At 39.2% G+C, this 19,303-nt stretch overlaps 1 protein-coding gene across 2 annotated transcripts in view; it reads left to right on the top strand.

Annotated features, from left to right (window-relative positions):
- Positions 1-778: 778 nt before the first annotated feature.
- The window catches only part of BLTP3A (bridge-like lipid transfer protein family member 3A), a 59,320-nt gene continuing 40,795 nt past the window's right edge, over positions 779-19,303 (top strand). For both annotated transcript variants that reach the window (XM_020999657.2, XM_020999656.2), the window contains exon 1: positions 779-1,078. In XM_020999657.2, coding sequence (XP_020855316.1) covers positions 1,035-1,078 — 44 coding nt within the window. In that variant the 5' untranslated portion in view covers positions 779-1,034. The remainder of the gene's footprint in view (positions 1,079-19,303) is intronic.

Genomic DNA, 19,303 nt, shown 5'->3' with positions numbered 1-19,303 from the left:
AAACCATTCCAGTATCTTTGCCAAGAACCCAAATAGTGTCACAAAGAGTTGGACATGACTGAACAACAACAGTATTATGATTCAGTTCAGCATCAAATAAAATTATATACACAAACACATACATCTATATAGCTGTATGCAAAACTTATATGCAAAAGTCTTAGTACAGTTTTAAGCTTTAATAGCTTAAATCTTAGAGCAAAACTGTAGCAAGATTTTGGGGACACCCTCTATAAACCTCAGTTGTTTTGTTGTTGTTATTGTGTGTGCTTGCTGGTCATTGGACATGGATCTCACAATTAAAATACCTACCATTAAAGTAATATTTACAGATCTAAAAATAATCCGATGTGATTCTTAGCCCCTTCTGCCTCTTTTTCAGCCACGCCCCCTTGGAAGTAGACGGTAGCCTGCTAGAAACTGAGAGATATTTTGCATTTTTTTCATTTCACAGGCTGCCGAAGAATAATTTATCACCAAGAAACCAACCTATACCTGGAACGAGTCTCTCTGGAACGAGTTAGGCTGGTTTTCAGAAAACAGTGTAGTCCGAACCGTACTGAAATCTCCTCCCTCTCCTCCCCTCCCCTCGCCTCCTAGCTCCCTCTGCCCCCTCCCTTCTCTTCTGCCCTCCCCTCCCCTCCCCCCTCCCTATTCCTTTCTCTCCTATCTCCTCCTTTCCCCTCTCCTCCCCTCTCGCGTCGCTGCAGGCGCGCGCCCTCCACCGCCCGCTAGGAGGCGCCTCTGGGCGCGGACCGGCTCGGCAGGACCGGGCGCGAGCTCGCTCGGGCCTCGCTCCCGTGCAGGTCGGCGCCGCGCGGGTGGGTGGGATCGTGGAGGAATCGCGGACGCCGGGGAAGCGAGGGTGAGGCGGTCGGGCTGGGAGAGCGGTCATGGCGACGACGGTGACGGCGGCGACAGCGGCGGTGGCGGCCGGTCTCCCCGGCAGCGGCGAGGCACGGAGGCCGCCTTCCCCTCGGGACTGAGGTCGGGGCCACCCAGGCCCTTCCCTCCGGCCCGGTCCCGGCCCCGGCATGGCTGGGATCATCAAGAAGCAGATCCTGAAGCACCTGTCCCGGTGAGAGCCCCGGGCCCGGGCCGCCCCCTCCCCGGGTCCCTTCGCGGGCCGGGAACCCCGGTGTGGGCGCACGGTGCTCCCCACCTGGCCCTCCTCCCGAGTGTGAGTGTGTGAGTGTGTGTGAGTGTGGGTGCATGGCAGATCCTGGCACCCACGGTCCAACCCCCCGCATTTTACAGAGGAGGAAACCGAGGCCCACAGAGGTGAAGTGACTTGCCCCATAGTCCCACACAGGTGGAAAGCAACAGATTCGTGATTTGAACCCAGGTCCTTCTTCCATTGCTTCTCATTACAAAGTCTTTCTAGGGGACTCCCCCGCCCCGAGCTGCTGAAGCTCCTCACCCCATTACGCCCAGTCTTTTTGTGGTCCCACCCCTACCCTTCCCTTCTTCTGCACTGCCCTTTCGGGGCTGGGTGGTACCATGGAAAAGTAAGGCAGATCTGAAGGTAGCGGGCCTGAATTCAAATGCTGAGTTTCTCCCCCCGCCCCCCCCATCCCCGGGTCCTGTTTCTCCGGGCGGTGCTCAGGATCTCTGTAAGACGAAGGGTTGAATTAGACGTCCTCTTTTAAAGCCCCTTCCAGCTCTAAATCTATAAATCTATGGTGCTATCTATGTATGTATGATTCTAATGCTCCTTCTCTGCGGCTTTCCTCCCCAGCAGCTAGGCTCTTGCTCTCCTCCCGGTCTTAGCGCCCGACTGTTTCACCCCTCGCATTTGAATTCCTGTCGTCCCAAATCTTCATGGATTTTTTTTTTTGCCATTCCCCCAGGCTTTCCTGCATCTGGTATTTATTCTGAGAAGCTGCCAACCTCTACTTCCACAACCCTGTTGCATCACCCTTGAAATAGAGGGTGTCCCAAATGTCTTAGTTTTAAGCTTTAGTAGTTCTGTATGATCCTGTCTACATGCTATTCCCCCTGTCCCCCTTCCTCTTTTACTCATTTGTTAGATTAATTAGAGGTAGATCTTGTGGGGTAGGGGACAAAGTTTGACAGCCTTGCCCTTGGAACTGGAACTCTTTCAAGACCCTTGTAAAAAGAAAATCTGATACAGTTTTGTAGCCATTTATCAAGCAATGATTTGTCCCTGGGAAATCTTGTGGTTGAGGAGAGGTGGCAAACACAACGGTATTTTGATAGGCAACTGTGGGTCTGTCCCAGCTGTTACATTTGAAGGTTGCCAGAACTTGTGGCAGACTTTAACTTCGATTCTCTAATTCATGTCAGACTTGATCTGACATTGATTTAATAATATCTTTAACTTTGGGTATCTGTTTATATTTGGAATATGGAAAGATTTGGTGACTGTCTTAGTTTGGTTCCAGAATGGTGAGTCTTATCCAAGAGGAAAAGTTAAACATTGTAACCAATACCAATCACTCAGGCCTAGCACTAAGACCGACCTTATTTTTCCACGTTTTACATTATGGGTTGTGATAAATTGGTTTGATGAAAATGGAGTGAGATTCTACCGTTGCCTGGAGCATCGTCTTCCCTGGTTGACGTGCTGGTCTGCTTGCTATTTTAGATTCGGATTAGTGGTGAAATCTGGTTCTAACTTTTGGTAATGGACCAAATAGGGAGGTGAGCTAGAGCTGGAAAGGCCTTTATTTAGATCACCATTTTCAGATTAATGGCCTATGTATCTTGGGAGAGGCAGAATCAGGAAGACCTGGGTTCAACTTCTGTTTCTGGCATAAACTGGTTTTATGATTTTGGGCAGATCACTAAACCTTTCAGTGTTCTAAGCAACTCTCTAAGACTTTATATTGCAGAACAATTTCAGATGTGCACTGGTGGTTTTTAGTATATCTGTGACATCAAAAGTCCAATCTCCTTCTACCCCTTCCAGCCCCAAAAATTGTTTTACCTAATCTTAATTTGGTTCAATTTGTTTAATTCTGCAAACAGTTATTAAGTATCTGCTATATAACGAGTACTTACTGTTCTAGGCACTGTGAGAAATACAAAGTTTATTTAATACACAGACTTCTGCTGTTGTGGAGTATTTTACAGTTTCAGAGGGTCAAATTGCCTTTGGAAAATTGTATCATTCTTTTAGTCCCCCTCAGCTTCTCCCTGAAATAAGGGAAAGATGAGCTCCTTAATACTAGTGTCCTTCCAGTGTTAAAAGACTGTGAGTCTTGAAACATTATAGCTTCTGAAGGACTGAAAATGAAACTCTCCCAAAGTACAATGGAGAAGCAAGCATATGGAGTGTATGAGCAGGCTTGCAGTAGATTACCAGCAGGGAATTGTGAAGAAGTAAAGTGAAGAATGTTATCAAAGAAATGTATAAGCATAGAAGACGATGGGCTAGTCACATGGGGGAGAGAGGAATGACAGGTGGACAGTTCATGTGCTCTCTGGTATGCTCCTGTTGTCAAGAGAAATGAGGACAGCCCCCAGGACATTTAGTAGATCCCTTGTGGTAAAACTATATGCTGCAGAGGTGCAGGTACCCGTATGTTTATTATGGGAAGAGGGTAGTGGAGGTAGGAATAGAAAAAAAAAGGCATGTTATGAAGGACTGAGAAGGTAGAATAAACAGAATAAAATCCAATTTTAGCTACTAGATGTGAGAAGTGAGGGAGAGAAAAGAAGTCATCAACAACAACAAGCATGGGGTTGAGGATACTAATAATAATAGCTCTCTTGTAAAGCATTCTACATATATTATCTCATTTGAGCCTCACAACAACCCTGTGAGGTCGGTGCTCTTATTATCCTCATTTTACAGATGAGGAAGTATCCAGTATCCAAGAATATTGAGGGTGAGAGAGGGCAAGTGACTTGCCCAGGATCAGACAGGAAGAGTCTGAGGTGGATTTAAACTCTTGCCTTCCTGACCTCAGGTCTACAACTGTGCCACCTAGTGGCCTCAAAGATAAAAATGAAACAGTACTTGCCCTCAAGAGAGCTGCTTATAGTCTATTAGAGACAACATACATACATAAAAAAATACTAGGGTTTTGGACATGGTAGACTGGGTGAATGGTGGTACTGTTATCATATAAGTAGTGAAGATATAAGGAAGAATTTGTTTAGGAGAAAAGATAATCTTAGTTTTGGACATGTCCAGTTTGTGCAGGTGGGACATCCAATTAGAAAGTGCTAGACCTGGAGTTGGGAAGACCTGAGTTCAAAGCCAATCTCAGATACTTACTGGGCAAGTCATTTACCCTCTATTTACCTTGTTTTCTGTATCTGTAAAATGAGGATAATAATGGCACCTAGCTCACAGGGTTATTGTGAGGCTAAAACTCAATATCTGCAAAAGCACTTTACAAGCCTTAATGAGCTATATAAGCAGTTGGGTTTTTAAAAAATCTTTAGAGAGAAGGTAGGCGGTGGAGAGGATCAAAAGAGTTACGTTTGTAAAATACTTTACAAATCTTAAAATGCTATATAAATATTATTACCATTATTGATATGGCAGTTGGAGATGTGCATCTTGAACTCAGAAGGGAGATCAAGACTGAAAATATTGATTTGGGAGTCACCTTTATGAATGTGATAGTTGAAACTGTGCAGTCAACAAAATTGCCAAGGACAAGAATATAGTGAGAGAAGAAGTTGAAAGACATGATGGACAGAACTTTTGTAAGGGGTTGGTAAGAGGCAGAGGAGCCAGAAAAGGATACTGAACAGAAACTTTTAGAGAATAAGTTGTGTGTTGTTTTTGAAGCCATGGAGAGAGTATATGACATAGGGAAGGGAGAATATGCAGTAGGCTGAAGTGGTTAACCTCATTAAATGCTGCTAATGTATTCTCGAGTGTCAGGTTTCTGGTTGCCTTAAGTTTGAGGATAAATGAAAGAGAATACTAATACTGAAAGGTTCAGCACAGGCCAAATTACAGAATCACAGAATTTTATTTTATTTTTACTTTTTAAATCATAGTCATTTCCAGACATGTTCCTTCCTCTTTACATTTTAAACCCTTTTTTCCCACAAACAGCTGAGCGAAAACAAGGGACATGGCGATCACATCTGACAACATGTAAAACATCCTGCCCTTATAATTGTTACTCTCGGGAGTGGTATGTTTCATTTCCTGTTCTCCAGGAGCATTTTTTTTTTGGTGATCATTTAATTTTTCATTGTTTTAGTCATTGGAATAAAAGAATTTTAGAACTTAGAGGTCATCCAGTCCAATGTATACATTTTTCAGATGAGGAAGCCGAGGCCTATGGAAGTTAATTGACAAATTTATACAGTTCATTAGTGGCTCAGGAGTAGAAGCCTTGACTCCACTACTAGCCATGTGCTCTTCTTATTATAGTAGAAATGAATTATTTTCCCTACTTTTTATGAAGAAAATGTTTTTTAGGGCAAATAATCAGTAGTGTAAATTGATTTGAATTCTCAAGAAACAAAATCCTTTGAACATAGTTGGCCTGGGTGTGTTGGGGATTAGAAAGGAGTTTTTGTCTCTTCGGCACTCAATCAGTTGTAGTAGCTGAGGAGGCTTTTCTCTGGGAACTGTTCTAGAAGTGGTACTGCTGTAGGTGCCTTGTAGGTAGGTCATGTTCCTGAAAATCATATGGTCCTGTTTGCTAGGCTGTAGCAGGAGTATAAGACAAAAATTGTCCAAGGATTCCCTGATAAGTACTACTTGTACCTTAACAGCCAGCGTGGTCCCAGTCCTTCCTGGTCCTCTTCCTTCCTGAGCAAAAGCTTTCCAGGGACTGCATCCCAGAAGCACCAGTGCTGCAGTGTGTTGAACTGCCAGTGCCAGGTACAATAGGCTCTAAACTGTCAGTGCAGGGCCAGAGAACTAAGGAACAGTGGGAGTGGGACAGACACATAAGTATGGGGGGCTGTGTAGCACTCCATGAAGCCTGAGGGAAAGAGCACAACACTCAGCTGGGACCAGTTCTGACCACCCAAAAGTGAGTTAAGGCAGAAAGACCTAGGCTGGTGAACCATGAGGAGGCTGAGATACTTTGAGATCCAGCACCCAAGGAAACCACAATCAGAGGGGATGGAGTTAGGAAGTGAGTGATAATGAAAATAAGGGAGGAAAAAGGACTTGAAAGTACCAAAGATTTCAGGAAGAAGAAATCTCAAAGACCTTGAACATAAACAGGTAAATAAACAGAAAAAATAGAAGGAAATATGGCCTACAAATCTAGTAAAGGAGTTCAGGCATCTGTGGATAAGTATTTCAGAATAAAGAGAAATGAGACAGAGGACTATGTGGAATTTGAAGAGAGCGTGGAACTGCAAATCACGATACACTGTTTCTGAGTAGTTTGAAAGAGAAATGAGAATTATGAGAGCAGAATTTATGTCCTGCACAGCAGAAATAATGAGCAGAACAGAAAAACTTGAATCTGATGGGAAATCTCACCAAAAAAAAAAACAACAAAGAAGAAACAGTAGATTGGGAATGTCTAGAAGAAAAAAGCAAAAAAATAATATTAAAAGAAAATATGTTCACTATTCAAGCAAAATATACTGAACTCAAAGACAGAATGCATGGAGACAACCTAAGGATCATGGATCTCTCAGAAGAACACGACAGGACCAAAAAACCTTAACACTATAATGAAAGAAATAATAGAACTGTCTAGAACTTCTGAACATAGAAAATTAAATTCCAACTGAAAGAATTCACAAATTACCTCCAGAAAAAACAACACAACTCAAGTCTACAAACAATAAGACACATAATGGTTAAACTTAACAATTCAATCCAGAAACCACATGTTCTGCAAGTCATCTGGAGAAAGACCCTCAATACAAAGAAAAGGACCTTTGAATAACATAAGACTCTTCTTCAGTCACTGGAATAGGAGGGAATAAAATGTGTGGCAGTGCCACTCAGCATGATTTATCCTGCAAATCTGTGTTTAACCTTATAGGACAAAAGATGGACATTCAGTAATAAAGAAGAGTTTGAAGTATTTTTAGAAAGAAAACCAGAACTGAAGAGATTATTTACTTCGCAAACACCTCAAAATAAAAAAGCAGCAAGCAAAGACAGCAACAGAGTGACAACAGAAAGACTGGTAAGAACCATCATTCTAAATGTATGCAAGGAGACAGGGGTGAAGTCTGGTAGAGCTGACAGTGAAGAGGTGAAGGTGACCTCTATGGTCCCAGAAAGAGAGGAGTCTCTGGAGGAGTGGATGAGGAGGAGGAGGGAAAAAATGAAAAGGGAAGGGAAAAGAAGGAGGTCTTACTTTAAAGATAGGAGGGGTTTCCATGGATGAATGCTATTAGGAGTGTAGGGCATGAGGACTTTACACTGGATGAGGCCTGAAGGATTTGGTGCTTGAAAAGTCTGTTTGTCTTGGGGGAGGGTGGAGGTAGATATGAAACCCCTGGGGGTAACCAGTACCCAGAGGATTTTATACAGCCTGAACACTGGGAGCTTTCCAGGTAAATGTAGAAAAAAGGTCAACAAAACTAGGTATAAATCATTGGTGGGAGAGGAGAGGTACCATGGGGCTATGTCCCCTCTGACATCTTGTTGGCATTGTTCTGAGAGTGAGGCACAATAAAACGGAGGAATCCATGGAGTAAGCCCTACCAGGCAGTGGCAGAAAGCAGCTAGAGGGGAGAGCCTAGAATGAATTCCTTGGAAGCTTTGATTATAGGAAGAATACAGAGAAAAGAGAGAGACCAGATTATTATAGTGGTCATGAATCAGAGAATGAAGATCTAGAGTAAACGGAAAGAAATGGATAATGATGAGAGTAAGAAATCCTTTTTGGAAAGGGGCACACAAAAAGAAATGTAAAAAAAAGCTGATGAACAGTACTAGCTGAAAGGGAGGACAGGAGTGGGAATTCTACTTGACTAAGAAAAAAGGAGGGACAAGAAATATATAACCAGATAAAAGCAAAAAAGAGAGAGAAACACAAAGGGTAGGGGGTAACAGATGAGAAGAAGGGATCAGAGGTGAGGGGAAGAGAGCCAGTGAGAACAGGGAAACTTTACCAAAAAAAAAAAAAGAGTGAAGTAACTGAAGGAACATAATATTCTGTTTACAGCAGAAGGGAAATTTAAATATGAATGGATTAAACATTCAATAAAATGAAAAAGAGTGACAGATTGAATAAGAAAATAAAACCTTACAATCTGTTCTTGTTTGTGCAAAAACTTTTCAATTTAATGTAATCAAAATTATTCATTTTGCATTTCATAATGTTCTCTATCTCCTGTTTGGTCATGAATTCTTCTGTTCCCCATAAATCTGATAGGTAAACTATTCCTTGCTCTCCCAGTCTGTTTATAGTATCAGCCTTTATATCTAAATCATGAACCCATTTTGACTTTATTTTGTTATGTGGTGTGAGATATTGGTCTATTTTACAGTCTGTTCTTACAAGAAACATTTAAAATACAAAGACATATACAAAATAAAACTGATGGGTTGGAAAAAAAATTTACTGTATTTCAAGTGAATAAAAAAAGGAGTTACCATCATACCATCAGACAAAGCAAAAACAAACATTCAAAAAATAGAAAGGGATAAAAAAGAAAATTATATTTTGATGAAAGGAACCATAGATAACAAACCAATATCAATAATAAGCATATATACTCCAAATACCTTAACATCACATTAACTGAGCTTCAAGAAGACCTAGACAATAACACAGTAATGACAAGAGACTTTAGTACTTCTCTATAAGTTTTGGATAAGTCCAACAGAAACAAGAGGGAAAACATGACTGAACAAATTTTTGGAGAAACTAGAATTAAAAGACTTACGGTCTTTTTAGTCTTTTAAGGTCTTTTAAGTCTTCTTAATGGGATAACAAATGAATGCACATATTTCTTTGCACAACATGGGTCTTTTACAAAAATTGACCCTGTACTAGGACACAGAGATATAAACAAATGAAAAAAGGCAGAAATAGTTAATATAGCCTTTACAAAAAGGAGAATTAATAGAATGTGTTTATTTTGCCTTTCCAGTCTTTTGCTTTTAATTTTTTCTACTTTAAAATATTTTATTTTTTTCCAATTACATCTAAAGATAGTTTTCAGCATTTATTTTTATAAGATTTTGAGTTCCAAATTTTTCTCCCTTCCTTCCCTCCCTGAGACAGTGGTAATCTGATATAGGTTATACAGATGCAGTCATGTTAAACATATTTCAACATTAATCATGTTGTGAAAGAAGAATCAGAACAAAAGGGAAAAATCACAAGAAAAAAAAACAAAAAAAGTGAAAATAGTATGCTTCAATCTGCATTCAGACTCCATAGCTCTTCTCTGGATGTGGATAGCATTTTCTATCATGGGTCTTTTAGAACTGTCTTTGATCATTGTATTGCTGAGAAGAACTAAGTCTATCATAGTTGAACATTGCACAATGTTGCTGTTACTGTGTACAATGTTCTGCTGGTTCTCCTCATTTGACTCAGCATCAGTCTTTCCAGGTTTTCTGAAATCTGCCTGCTCATCATTTCTTAGAGTGTGCATATATTTTTGAGGACTCTGGACAATAATGGCACTATCCTGCCCTTCCCTTCCCAAGAGTTATGGGTTTTCTACTTACCTGGTATACCATAGCCCTGTCCTTGAGAAAATTATCTGCCTGCATGATATGCCCTGTAAAAAAATTGTTTTGCAATGAGATAATAAAGGCAACATTTTTATTATATTAAAAGAATCACATTCAGATATATAAGAATCACATTCAGATATGTAAGAATAAGCAAACTCTGATAAATGGTCAAATGACCACTCTAAAGAAGAAATCCAAGCTATCAATAACCATATAAAAAATAGAAATCCAAATTAGAACAGCTTGTTTTTTGGCTAGGCACTGGGGTTAAGTGACTTACTCAGGGTCACACAGGTAATAAGTGTCAAGTGTCTGAGGCCTCATTTGAACTCAGGTCCTCCTGACACCAGGGCCAGCGCTCTATCCACTGTGCCACCTCACTGCCCCTAGAACAGTTTTAAAGTTCTACCCCACATACTATTTGGCAAAGTTCACTAAAAAGGAAAATGACAAGTTCTTAAGGACCTATGGAAAAAACAAGTTTATTAATACGCTATTGGTAGAGCTGTGAACTGCTCTGGCCATTCTGAGAGCAGTTTGGAACTATGCCCAAAAAGCTGTTAACTGCATATACCCTTTAACCCAGCAGTACCACCAATAGTTCTGTACTCCTAAGACATCAAAGAAAGAGGAAAAGATCCAAATGTTGTCATTCACTTGTTTTCAGTCATGTCCAATTCTTTGTGACCTCATTTAGGGTTTTCCTGGCAAAGATACTGGAGTGGTTTGCCATTTCCTTCTCCAAATGTGCAAAAATATTTATAGTAGCTGTTTTTGTAGTGGCAAAAAATTGGAAACTGAGGAGGTGCCTACCAATTGTAGAATGGCTAAACAAGTTATGTTATACAAAAATGATGCTTTGTGCTGTTAGAAGTGATTAAGGGGACACTTTTAGAGAAACCTGGGAAGATTTGTGTGAGCTGATTGAGACTAAGTTGAGCAGAACCAGAAGAAGAATGTATACAGTAACAACAATATTGTGAAGATGATCAAATTTGAAAGACTTTGGAGTCCTGACCAATACAGTAACCCACCATGGTTCCAGGGGACTCATGATGAAACACACCCACATCTGCTCTCAATCTGCACTAAGTCCATCACCTTTCTGCTCTGTAGTAGGTAGTGGTGATGAACTCAGTGCAGATTGATACACTTTTTTGGACATGGCCAATTTGAGAATGTGTTTTATTTTGTGACTTGTTTGTAGCAAGGGTTTCATTTTCTTATTTTCTCTTGGGTGGGGAGAAGGTCAAGGAGATGAGGCAGATCTTCACTTGAAAATAAAATACAGTTTGCGTTTTAAAAGATGAAATAGGGGCAGCTAAGTGGCATAATGGATAGAGCACCTCCTGGAGTCAGGAGGACCTGAATTCAAATGTGGCCTTAGACACTTGACACTAGCTGTGTGACCCTGGGCAAGTCACTTAACCCCATTGCCTAGCCAAAAAAAAAATGAAGTAAAACATCACTCTATTTTAAAAAAAGTCACTTTACCTTGCCATTTCTTCAAGTAGTCATCTATATTTTCTTCCTTTCACAACCGAACTGCTAGAAAGGGTTCCCTTCATTTATTGCCTCCATTTCTTCACCTCCTAATTATTTCCTAATCCCTTTTAATATGACTGTACTTGATTGAAACTGATCTTACAAGCCATTGTTCTCTTTTTAAAAGTTTTATTAATGCCTTTTGTTTTTTATATCATAGTCATTTCTGAAGATATCTGTTCTCCCCTCCCAACCTTAAGATTGGCCTTCAGTTTTAACAAAGAAAAAAAGTTATGCAAAACCAGGTGACAGATCTTCCCTGTGTGCCAGTTTGTACAGTATTATTAGCCTCTAAATGCAGTGGTCTTTTCTTAGTCTTCTTTCTAATTGACTTTTCTGCAGCTCCTGACAGTGTCAACCACCCTGTCTTTCTAGACATCCTCTTCTTTCTTGGCTTCTGTGACACTTTTCTCTTGATTGTCCTTTATCTGACTATTGCTTTTCAGCCTCCTTTGCTGTGTCATCCATCCTTCTACCACTGTGGAGGCATCCTTCAAGATTCTACTTTGTGCCCTCTTTTCTCTCTGTATTCTCTCCCTTGGTCATCTCATTAGCTTCCATGAGTTTGGTTATTGTCTCAATGCAAATGTCTCCCAAATCTCATGTCTGATTTCCACAATGGCATTGCCAACTGCTTGCTAGATAGCTTCATCTAAATTTCCCATAGGCATCTCAAATTCATCATGACCTAAAAGGAAAAAAAGGAAAAAGAAAATTTTTTTATCTATATTTTATTTAGTGTTAATAAACCTAGGAACATAAATTACTTGAGGGAGAACTCTATTTGACAGGAAGTTACTGCGAAAATTGAAAGGCAGTTTGGCGTAAATCAACTTTTAGACCAGTATTTTACACGGTACACCATATTTAGCTCAAGATGGATATGTGTAATGTAAAAGGTCATACTATCAAAAATGTTGGAGAAAAATAAAATTAGGTACCTTTCATAGCTATGGCTAAGAGGAGAATTCTTAAGGGAGAAGGGAATAAGCATTTATGTAGCTCTTACTCTGTGACCGGTGCCATGCTAAGTGCTTCACAAATATTGTTTCATTTTATCTTCACAACAACCCTAAGAGGTAGGTGCTATTATTATTCCCATTTTATAAAAATGGAATATTTTATAATGAGGAAATAGAAGCAAACAGGTTAAGTGACTTGACCAGGGTTATACAGATAGTAAGTGTCTGAAGCTTGATTTGAACTCGTCTTCCTCATTCAAGGTCCAACCCTCTATCCACTACACCACCAGCTGCCTCCCAACCAAACAAGGGATAAAAATGATCACAGCAGATAAAAGAGGAAATGATGATTACATTAAATTTAAAACAAGAACAAAATCAGTGCAACTAGGATAAGAAGGAAAAGTTTCTATTTAGGAAAAAAAATCTTTACATCAAATATTTCTGTTAAGGGTTTTATATTCAAGATATATAAGGAAATAACACAAGACAAAGAGTTCTGTTCCTCAGTAGATAAGTGGTCAAAGGCTATAAACAAATAGTTCTCAAAAGAATTTCAGGCTATTAGTGATTTTCAGCCTGAATAGAATTTCAGGCTGTTATGTGAAACATTGCCCCAGATCACTAATAAGAGAAATTCAAATCAAAAAAATTCTGAGATTTAACCTATATAAATTAGTAAAGATGACAAAAGCTAGAAATAGTCAATACTGGAGGGGTTGTGGGAAGACAAGCACAGTAATATACTGTTGATGGAGCTGTGATTTGGTCCAAACATTCTGGAGAGCAATTTGGAATTATACTTAAAAAACCAATTAAGAAGTATTTATTAAGGATGCACTATGCTTTAGGCACTGTGTTGGGGGCTGCAGATGCAAGGCCAAATATGAAATTGTTCCTCTTTCACATTCCATCAGGGAGGCAACGTGTGTGTGTGTGTGTGTGTGTGTGTGTGTGTGTGTGTGAGCACGCACAGATAAAATATCAGATGATTTAGAGAAAAGGAAGCACCCCTAGATGGAGAGATCAGAAAAGGCTTCTTGTGGCAGGGGGCTTGTGACTAAAATGTCCATACCTTTTAATCCAGTGATACCATAGTTAGGCATATAATTCCTTTTTAAAAATTTTTTTCAGTTAATAAGCATTCATTTTCTTTTCCCTCTCACCTCCTTCCTAGCCCCCATTGAATGAAAAAGAAAAAGAAAAACCTTAGTAACAGTTATCCATTTTATCTTTCCCTCTGCTTGATGACTCCTAACCCTGTTGTTCATCCTTACCATGACTGCTAATCCTGCTACCTCTCATTTCTTTCCCATGCCATCATCATCCCTTTATTGCTTATACTTTATTCTCTTCCCCGTCTCTGCACCTTAGTGAATTAGTTCAGTTCTACACTGTTCTCTTCACTCGTCCTTTGACCCCTTATCCTGTTGATTATCATGCCTTGTGATAACCCAACCTTGGATTATTCACACCGTCCACTGCCTTTGTTTATGTTCATGTACTGAAAAACAGAGCTGGATAAAATCATGAACCTGCTCTGACTAGTTCCACTACAAATTTGTTATATAACCTCAAAAGTGCCATCAGTGCAACAAGATAATCCTTTTATACTACTCTGATAGATTCACTTTACCACTCATCACTAGTTATTCCATACCTTTTCATTTCTCTTCAGGCATTCTATGGCATGCCCACTGTCTCAGCTAATTAAAAAAATGAGACCATTTGCTTCACTGCCATTATTTAGAATAAGGATTATCTATATATGACTACAGAAGAGTTAGAGTAACTTAGGTTTTATTTTATTAAAATTGTTAGCCTTGTATGTATATACTCAGGCTTAATAGTTTGCTCATTTCGAATGGACATCTGCTAAGAATGTGAAAAAAGTAGAGGGGACATGATGGATAGTATTACAAAAGTTTGTTTTTGAAGATAATTCTATCTTCATGCATTTTCCCTTAGAAACAAAGTTATGAGTAGTAGATAGTTTCCTAGGCAGGGCTGTAACAAGTAACCCATAATGTATTCAGCTCAACTGTAATGGTGATATCCTTAATTCTAAAAATAAAATAAAATAAAATAAAATAAAATAAAAATGAGTTTCCTATGATATAGGACCAGCTAAGGCAGAATTTTGAAGTCTACAGTTTCTCCTTGGAATCTTCCTACCCCTTGGTACTCCTCTTTGTAGACTCATAGAGCCTTCATGATGCTCTAAGCCTTCTAGTATTTCATTCCATTTAGATGCTCCATTTAAAAAAAAAGTTTCTTAATCTTTTTTCTCCCCTACTTAAAATTCCCATGAGCTTAGTGGATTGGCTCTTATCTGATGGGATAAATATTAGGAGACTTCTTAAATTAATTTATATTCGGTGAATGAATGTGAGCCCCTAACCCTTTTCAGAAATATTTACATTTTTGAAACAGTGATTTAACTGCCCCAAATAAATCTCCAATTTAGTGGCATTTCAGATTATATAACTAGGTGAAATGACAAAATTCAGGCAACTATAGTTGGAGGATTTTTCTAAGTAGAAAGACTCTTATATTGGCAGGCCAGCTGTGCCTTAGGGGAGCTGTCTCTGATGTCAGTACTTATAACTTATTTCTGTTGTTAATAGCTTATTCTCTTCCTTCACTCCTTAATTTGAAGATTCTTTAAAACTTGCAAGTTTTTCTATGATGATTTCTGTGAGAATGGTGAGGCAAGAGTTGTAGCTATCAGTATTTATAAATTTTATATCAGTTAAGGACTATTTGTTTATGGTTTCACAGGAGCAAAACTGCCTAGAGGGATAATCTTACCCAAGGCAAGCAGATGCTTCTTTCAGCTAATGTCAGTACTCTTCTAGCAATTGCTAGAGGTATACTTCCCAAGTTTCTCTTCAAGCTTTCTCTTATCAATATAGTAATACCTATTTTAAAAAACAATATGTTGTTAGAAGACTTTTCAGAGGTAGGAATTGATCTCAGAGATTTAGGGTTGCATTCTAGCATTTATATTCCATCCTTACTGCACCTCATTAGGACATTCTTCCTTAGAAATATAATGACCAGGGGGTGGAGCCAAGGTGGCAGAGAAGAGGTAGGGACTCATTTGAGCTCTTCCCAAAACTCTTCCACACACTTTTAAATAATTCCCTAAAACAAATTCTGGGGCGGCAGAACCCACAGAAAGACAGGTGAAACAGTTTTCCAGCCCAAGACAACTTACAAGGTCAGCAGGAAAGGTCTGTCACACAGGTGAAAGTGGAGCACAGGCCAGCACAGGCTGCACTAGTGCTGACTGAGCCCCAGCAAGCCAGGAGCAGGCCTTGGGAGAAACTGAATCAGCAGCAGCAGTGGCTGTTTCTGGAGCACTCATCCCACAGACAATAAAGGGGTTGAACAACTTCTCAGAAGGAGATTATAGGATCTCTTTGCTGAAACTGGGGGCAGGATTCTGTGGCTTTGCCCATACTTGGATTTGAATCATAGACCTGGGTCTTAGTCCCAGGGTGAGGAGGAGTACTAGCACACCAGAGCTTGCAGCAGCAGTGGAACAGAGGCTCTCTTCACAGTTCCAGAGCAGACAAGAGTGCTTCTGGTTGTTCATAGACCAGAGTTCAGGCCAGGAGAGTAGTATCTCTCTTTAGATCATACCACCTTGGAAAAACTGAAAACTTAGAAGTATTTCTGAAAACAGCTGCACAAAACCCCAGAAGCTTGGAATAGTATGCCCTCTACCTGGAAGCGGAACCCTACTTTAGCAAAGAGTTAGAAGCCAAGAAATAGGCTGTAAAAAATGAGCAAACAACATAAAAAAAATCTGACTATAGAAAGTTACTGTGGTGACAAGAAGCTCTGAACACATACTCAGAAGAAGACAACAAAGTCAAAACTCCTATGTCTGAAGCCTCAAAGAAAAATATGACTTGGTCTTAGGCCATGGAAGAGCTCAAAAAGGATTTTTAAAATCAAGTAAGAGAGGTAGATGAAAAATTGGGAAGAGAAATGAGAGTGATACAAGAAAATCATGAAAAAAGAGTCAATAGCTTGGTAAAGGAGGCACCAAAAAAAAAACTGAAGAAAATAACACCTTAAAAAACAGAATAGGCCAAATGGTAAAAGAGGTACAAAAATCCAATGAGGAGAAGAATGTCTTGAAAGCAAAATTGGCTAACTAGAAAAATATACAAAAATTCACTGAAAGAAAAGAGCTCTTTAAAAAGTAGAATTGGCCAAATGGAAAAAGAAGTACAAAAGCTCACTGAAGAAAATAATTCCTTAAAAATTAGAATTGAGATACCCTTTGACCCAGCAATACTACTTCTAGGGTTGTATCCCAAAGAGATTATGCAAATGGGAAAAGGACCCACATGTACAAAAATATTTATAGCAGCTCTTTTTTGTGGTGGCCAAGAATTGAAAATTGAGGGGATGCCCATCAACTAGGTATTGGCTGAACAAGTTGTGGTATATGAATGTAATGGAATACTATTGTGCTATAAGAAATGATGAGCAGGTGGACTTCAGAAAAGCCTGGAAAGACTTATATGAACTGATGCTGAGTGAAATGAACAGAACGAGAACATCATACACAGTAAGTCACATAACACGGTGATTAACTTTCACAGACTTATCTCTTCTCAATGATACGAGGATCTAAGACAACTCCAAAAGACTCATGATGGAAAATGCTATCCACATCCAGAGAAAGAACTATGGAGTCTGAATGCAGATCTGAAGCATACTATTTGCTCTCTCTCTCTCTTTTTTGTTTTGTTTCTTCTTTCTTGTGGTTCTTGCCATTTGTTGTAATTCTTCTTTACAACATGACTAATGTGAAAATATTTTAATAAGAATGTATATATACAGCCTATATCAGATTGCATGCCATCTTGAGGAGGGGGGAGGGGAAGGAGGTGGAGAAAATTTAAAACTCAAAAGTTTATGGAAGTGAATGTTGAAAATTAAAAATAAATAAACTAATTTAAAAATTATATTGGCCTTACATATCCATGAACAATAAATATTACTTCAGTTATTTAGATCTGAATTTATTTGTATAAAAAGTGTTTTATATTTATGTTCATATAGTTCCTATGTCTGTTTTGGCAGGTATACTCTCAGGTATTTTATACTGTCTAGTTATTTTAAATGGTCTAAAACAATATTGAATAATATTGCTGACACAGTGTCATTTCCTATTTTTCTCTTTTGATTAAATCTCTTTTAGCTTTAACTTTGTCTTAGATCATGATTGCTACTACTGCTTTTTTTACATGATATATTTGACTCCTTCCCTTTATTTTATTTTTGTGTGTATCTCTCATTTTTATAGCATTTCCTGACAGCAACATACTGTTGAATTCAAAATTTTAATCTGCTATCAGTTTCCATTTTATGGGTAAATTCATCCCATTCACATTCTAAGCTATAGTTAACTTGTTGTGTATTTTCCTCCTTCCTGTTTTTCCTCACTGTCCTTCTCACTCCATTCCTATCCTTCCTGGCTTCTCCACTTTATTTTTACCTGCCACCTTGCCCTCCTGTTCCTTAACCTGTGGACCTCTCCAACAGTCCCTCTTTTTCACTCCTCCCACCCTATCCCCTCGTCCTCTTGTTTCTTTCTGAATTTAGAAGACTTTTATACCTTTCTAGATATATATGTTGTCCCCTCTTTAACCCATCTTGATGAGAGTAAGGTTCCAGTACTCCCCCCCCATTAGTTTCTTCTGTTTCAATTTTTCCTTTTGTGCCTCTTTTGTTTGAGATAATTACTCCTTTTTATCTCTCCCTACAGTTTAATTTTTTTAGAATCACCCCGTCATACTCAGCTCAGCCCAAGCCTTTCTTTCAAACTATCCAAATGAGAATAACAGTCATAAAAGAACTAATAACATTTTCATATATAAGATGTAAATGATTTGACCTTATTGAACCCCTTATAATTGGTCCTCAATGTTTTCTTTATATTTCTTCTGGATGTTATATGTCAAATTTCCCTTAAGTTCTGCTGTTTTTGTCAGCATGTTTTCTTTTAATGTAATTACTTCTTGCTTCTCTTCTTCTGCATTGTTCTGTCCTCCACTTCTGTGTATTTGAATTCCCAATCAGTTTGTCTTCTCTTCTGTTTCTTTGGTAAGATGTGTCATTGCAGATTCAAGTTTTTCTATTCTGTCAGTTATTTCTGTTGTGCAGGCCATATATTCTGCTCTTATAATTTCTCATTTCTCTTTTAAACCACTCAGGAACAACATGTCATGTTTCTATGTTCTCAAATTCCACAGGATCCTCTGTCTCATCAAATATTGAGTCGTTTTCCTTTGTCTTTACAATATTTCTTCACAGAGGTCTGAACTATTTACTACATCTGGAGATTATATTTTCTTCTGTTGTTAATGTTTTCTTTGTTGTTTATCTGCTTATGTTCTAGGTCTTTGTCTTTTCTTCCTCCTGAAATGTTTTGTAATTTCTGTTTTTTCCCCTATTTTTCTCTATTGCTCACTTTCTGGCTCCCTCCTCTCTAATGGTGATTTCCTTAGGGACTGCATCTCAGAACATTTTATTCTCCTTCCACTCTAGGAAAATTATAGTTTAGCCTAGGTCTCGGCTCCAAGTGACTTTTAGGGTGACATAACTGATCCCAGCTGGATGCTGTGCTCTTTAACTAGGCTTAGTGGAGTGCCTCATAGCTACATACAGTGTCCTGTCCTATTAGCTTTGTTCCTCAGTTCCCAGCACTAACAATTCAGAGCACTGTCACTGTCATGCTATTGCAGCTGGGGTTGATTTCTGTCACTTAGAATTTGGATCTAGGGCCCTGGGAGAGGATAGGGTTGAGGTGTATGGTTGAGCTCTTATTTCTAGCCCAGGTACATATTCTGCTTCTTTCGTTCTGTTCCTCTGCTCTCATACAGACATTTTTTTTTTGTGAGGGCAATTAGGGTTAAGTGACTTGCCCAGAATCACACAGCTAGTGAGTGTTATGTGTCTGAGGCCGGATTTGAACTCAGGTCCTCCTAACTCTAGAGCTGGTACTCTATCCACTGTGCCACCTACCTGCTCCGTTACAGACATTTTTTGCAACAGCCAGTGTGAGGACATTGGCTGTCATGGCCTCGGCAAACTTCTGCACTTTGGAGTTTAGGCCAACACAACACCGTAAAGAGGGAGGGGGAGCAAAGTGTATTTTATT

The sequence above is a fragment of the Phascolarctos cinereus genome, unplaced genomic scaffold, assembly GCF_003287225.1.
Source record: "Phascolarctos cinereus isolate Bilbo 61053 unplaced genomic scaffold, phaCin_HiC Scaffold_5;HRSCAF=322, whole genome shotgun sequence".
NCBI classification, from domain to species: domain Eukaryota; kingdom Metazoa; phylum Chordata; class Mammalia; order Diprotodontia; family Phascolarctidae; genus Phascolarctos; species Phascolarctos cinereus.
This window is presented reverse-complemented; position numbering and strand designations above follow the sequence as displayed.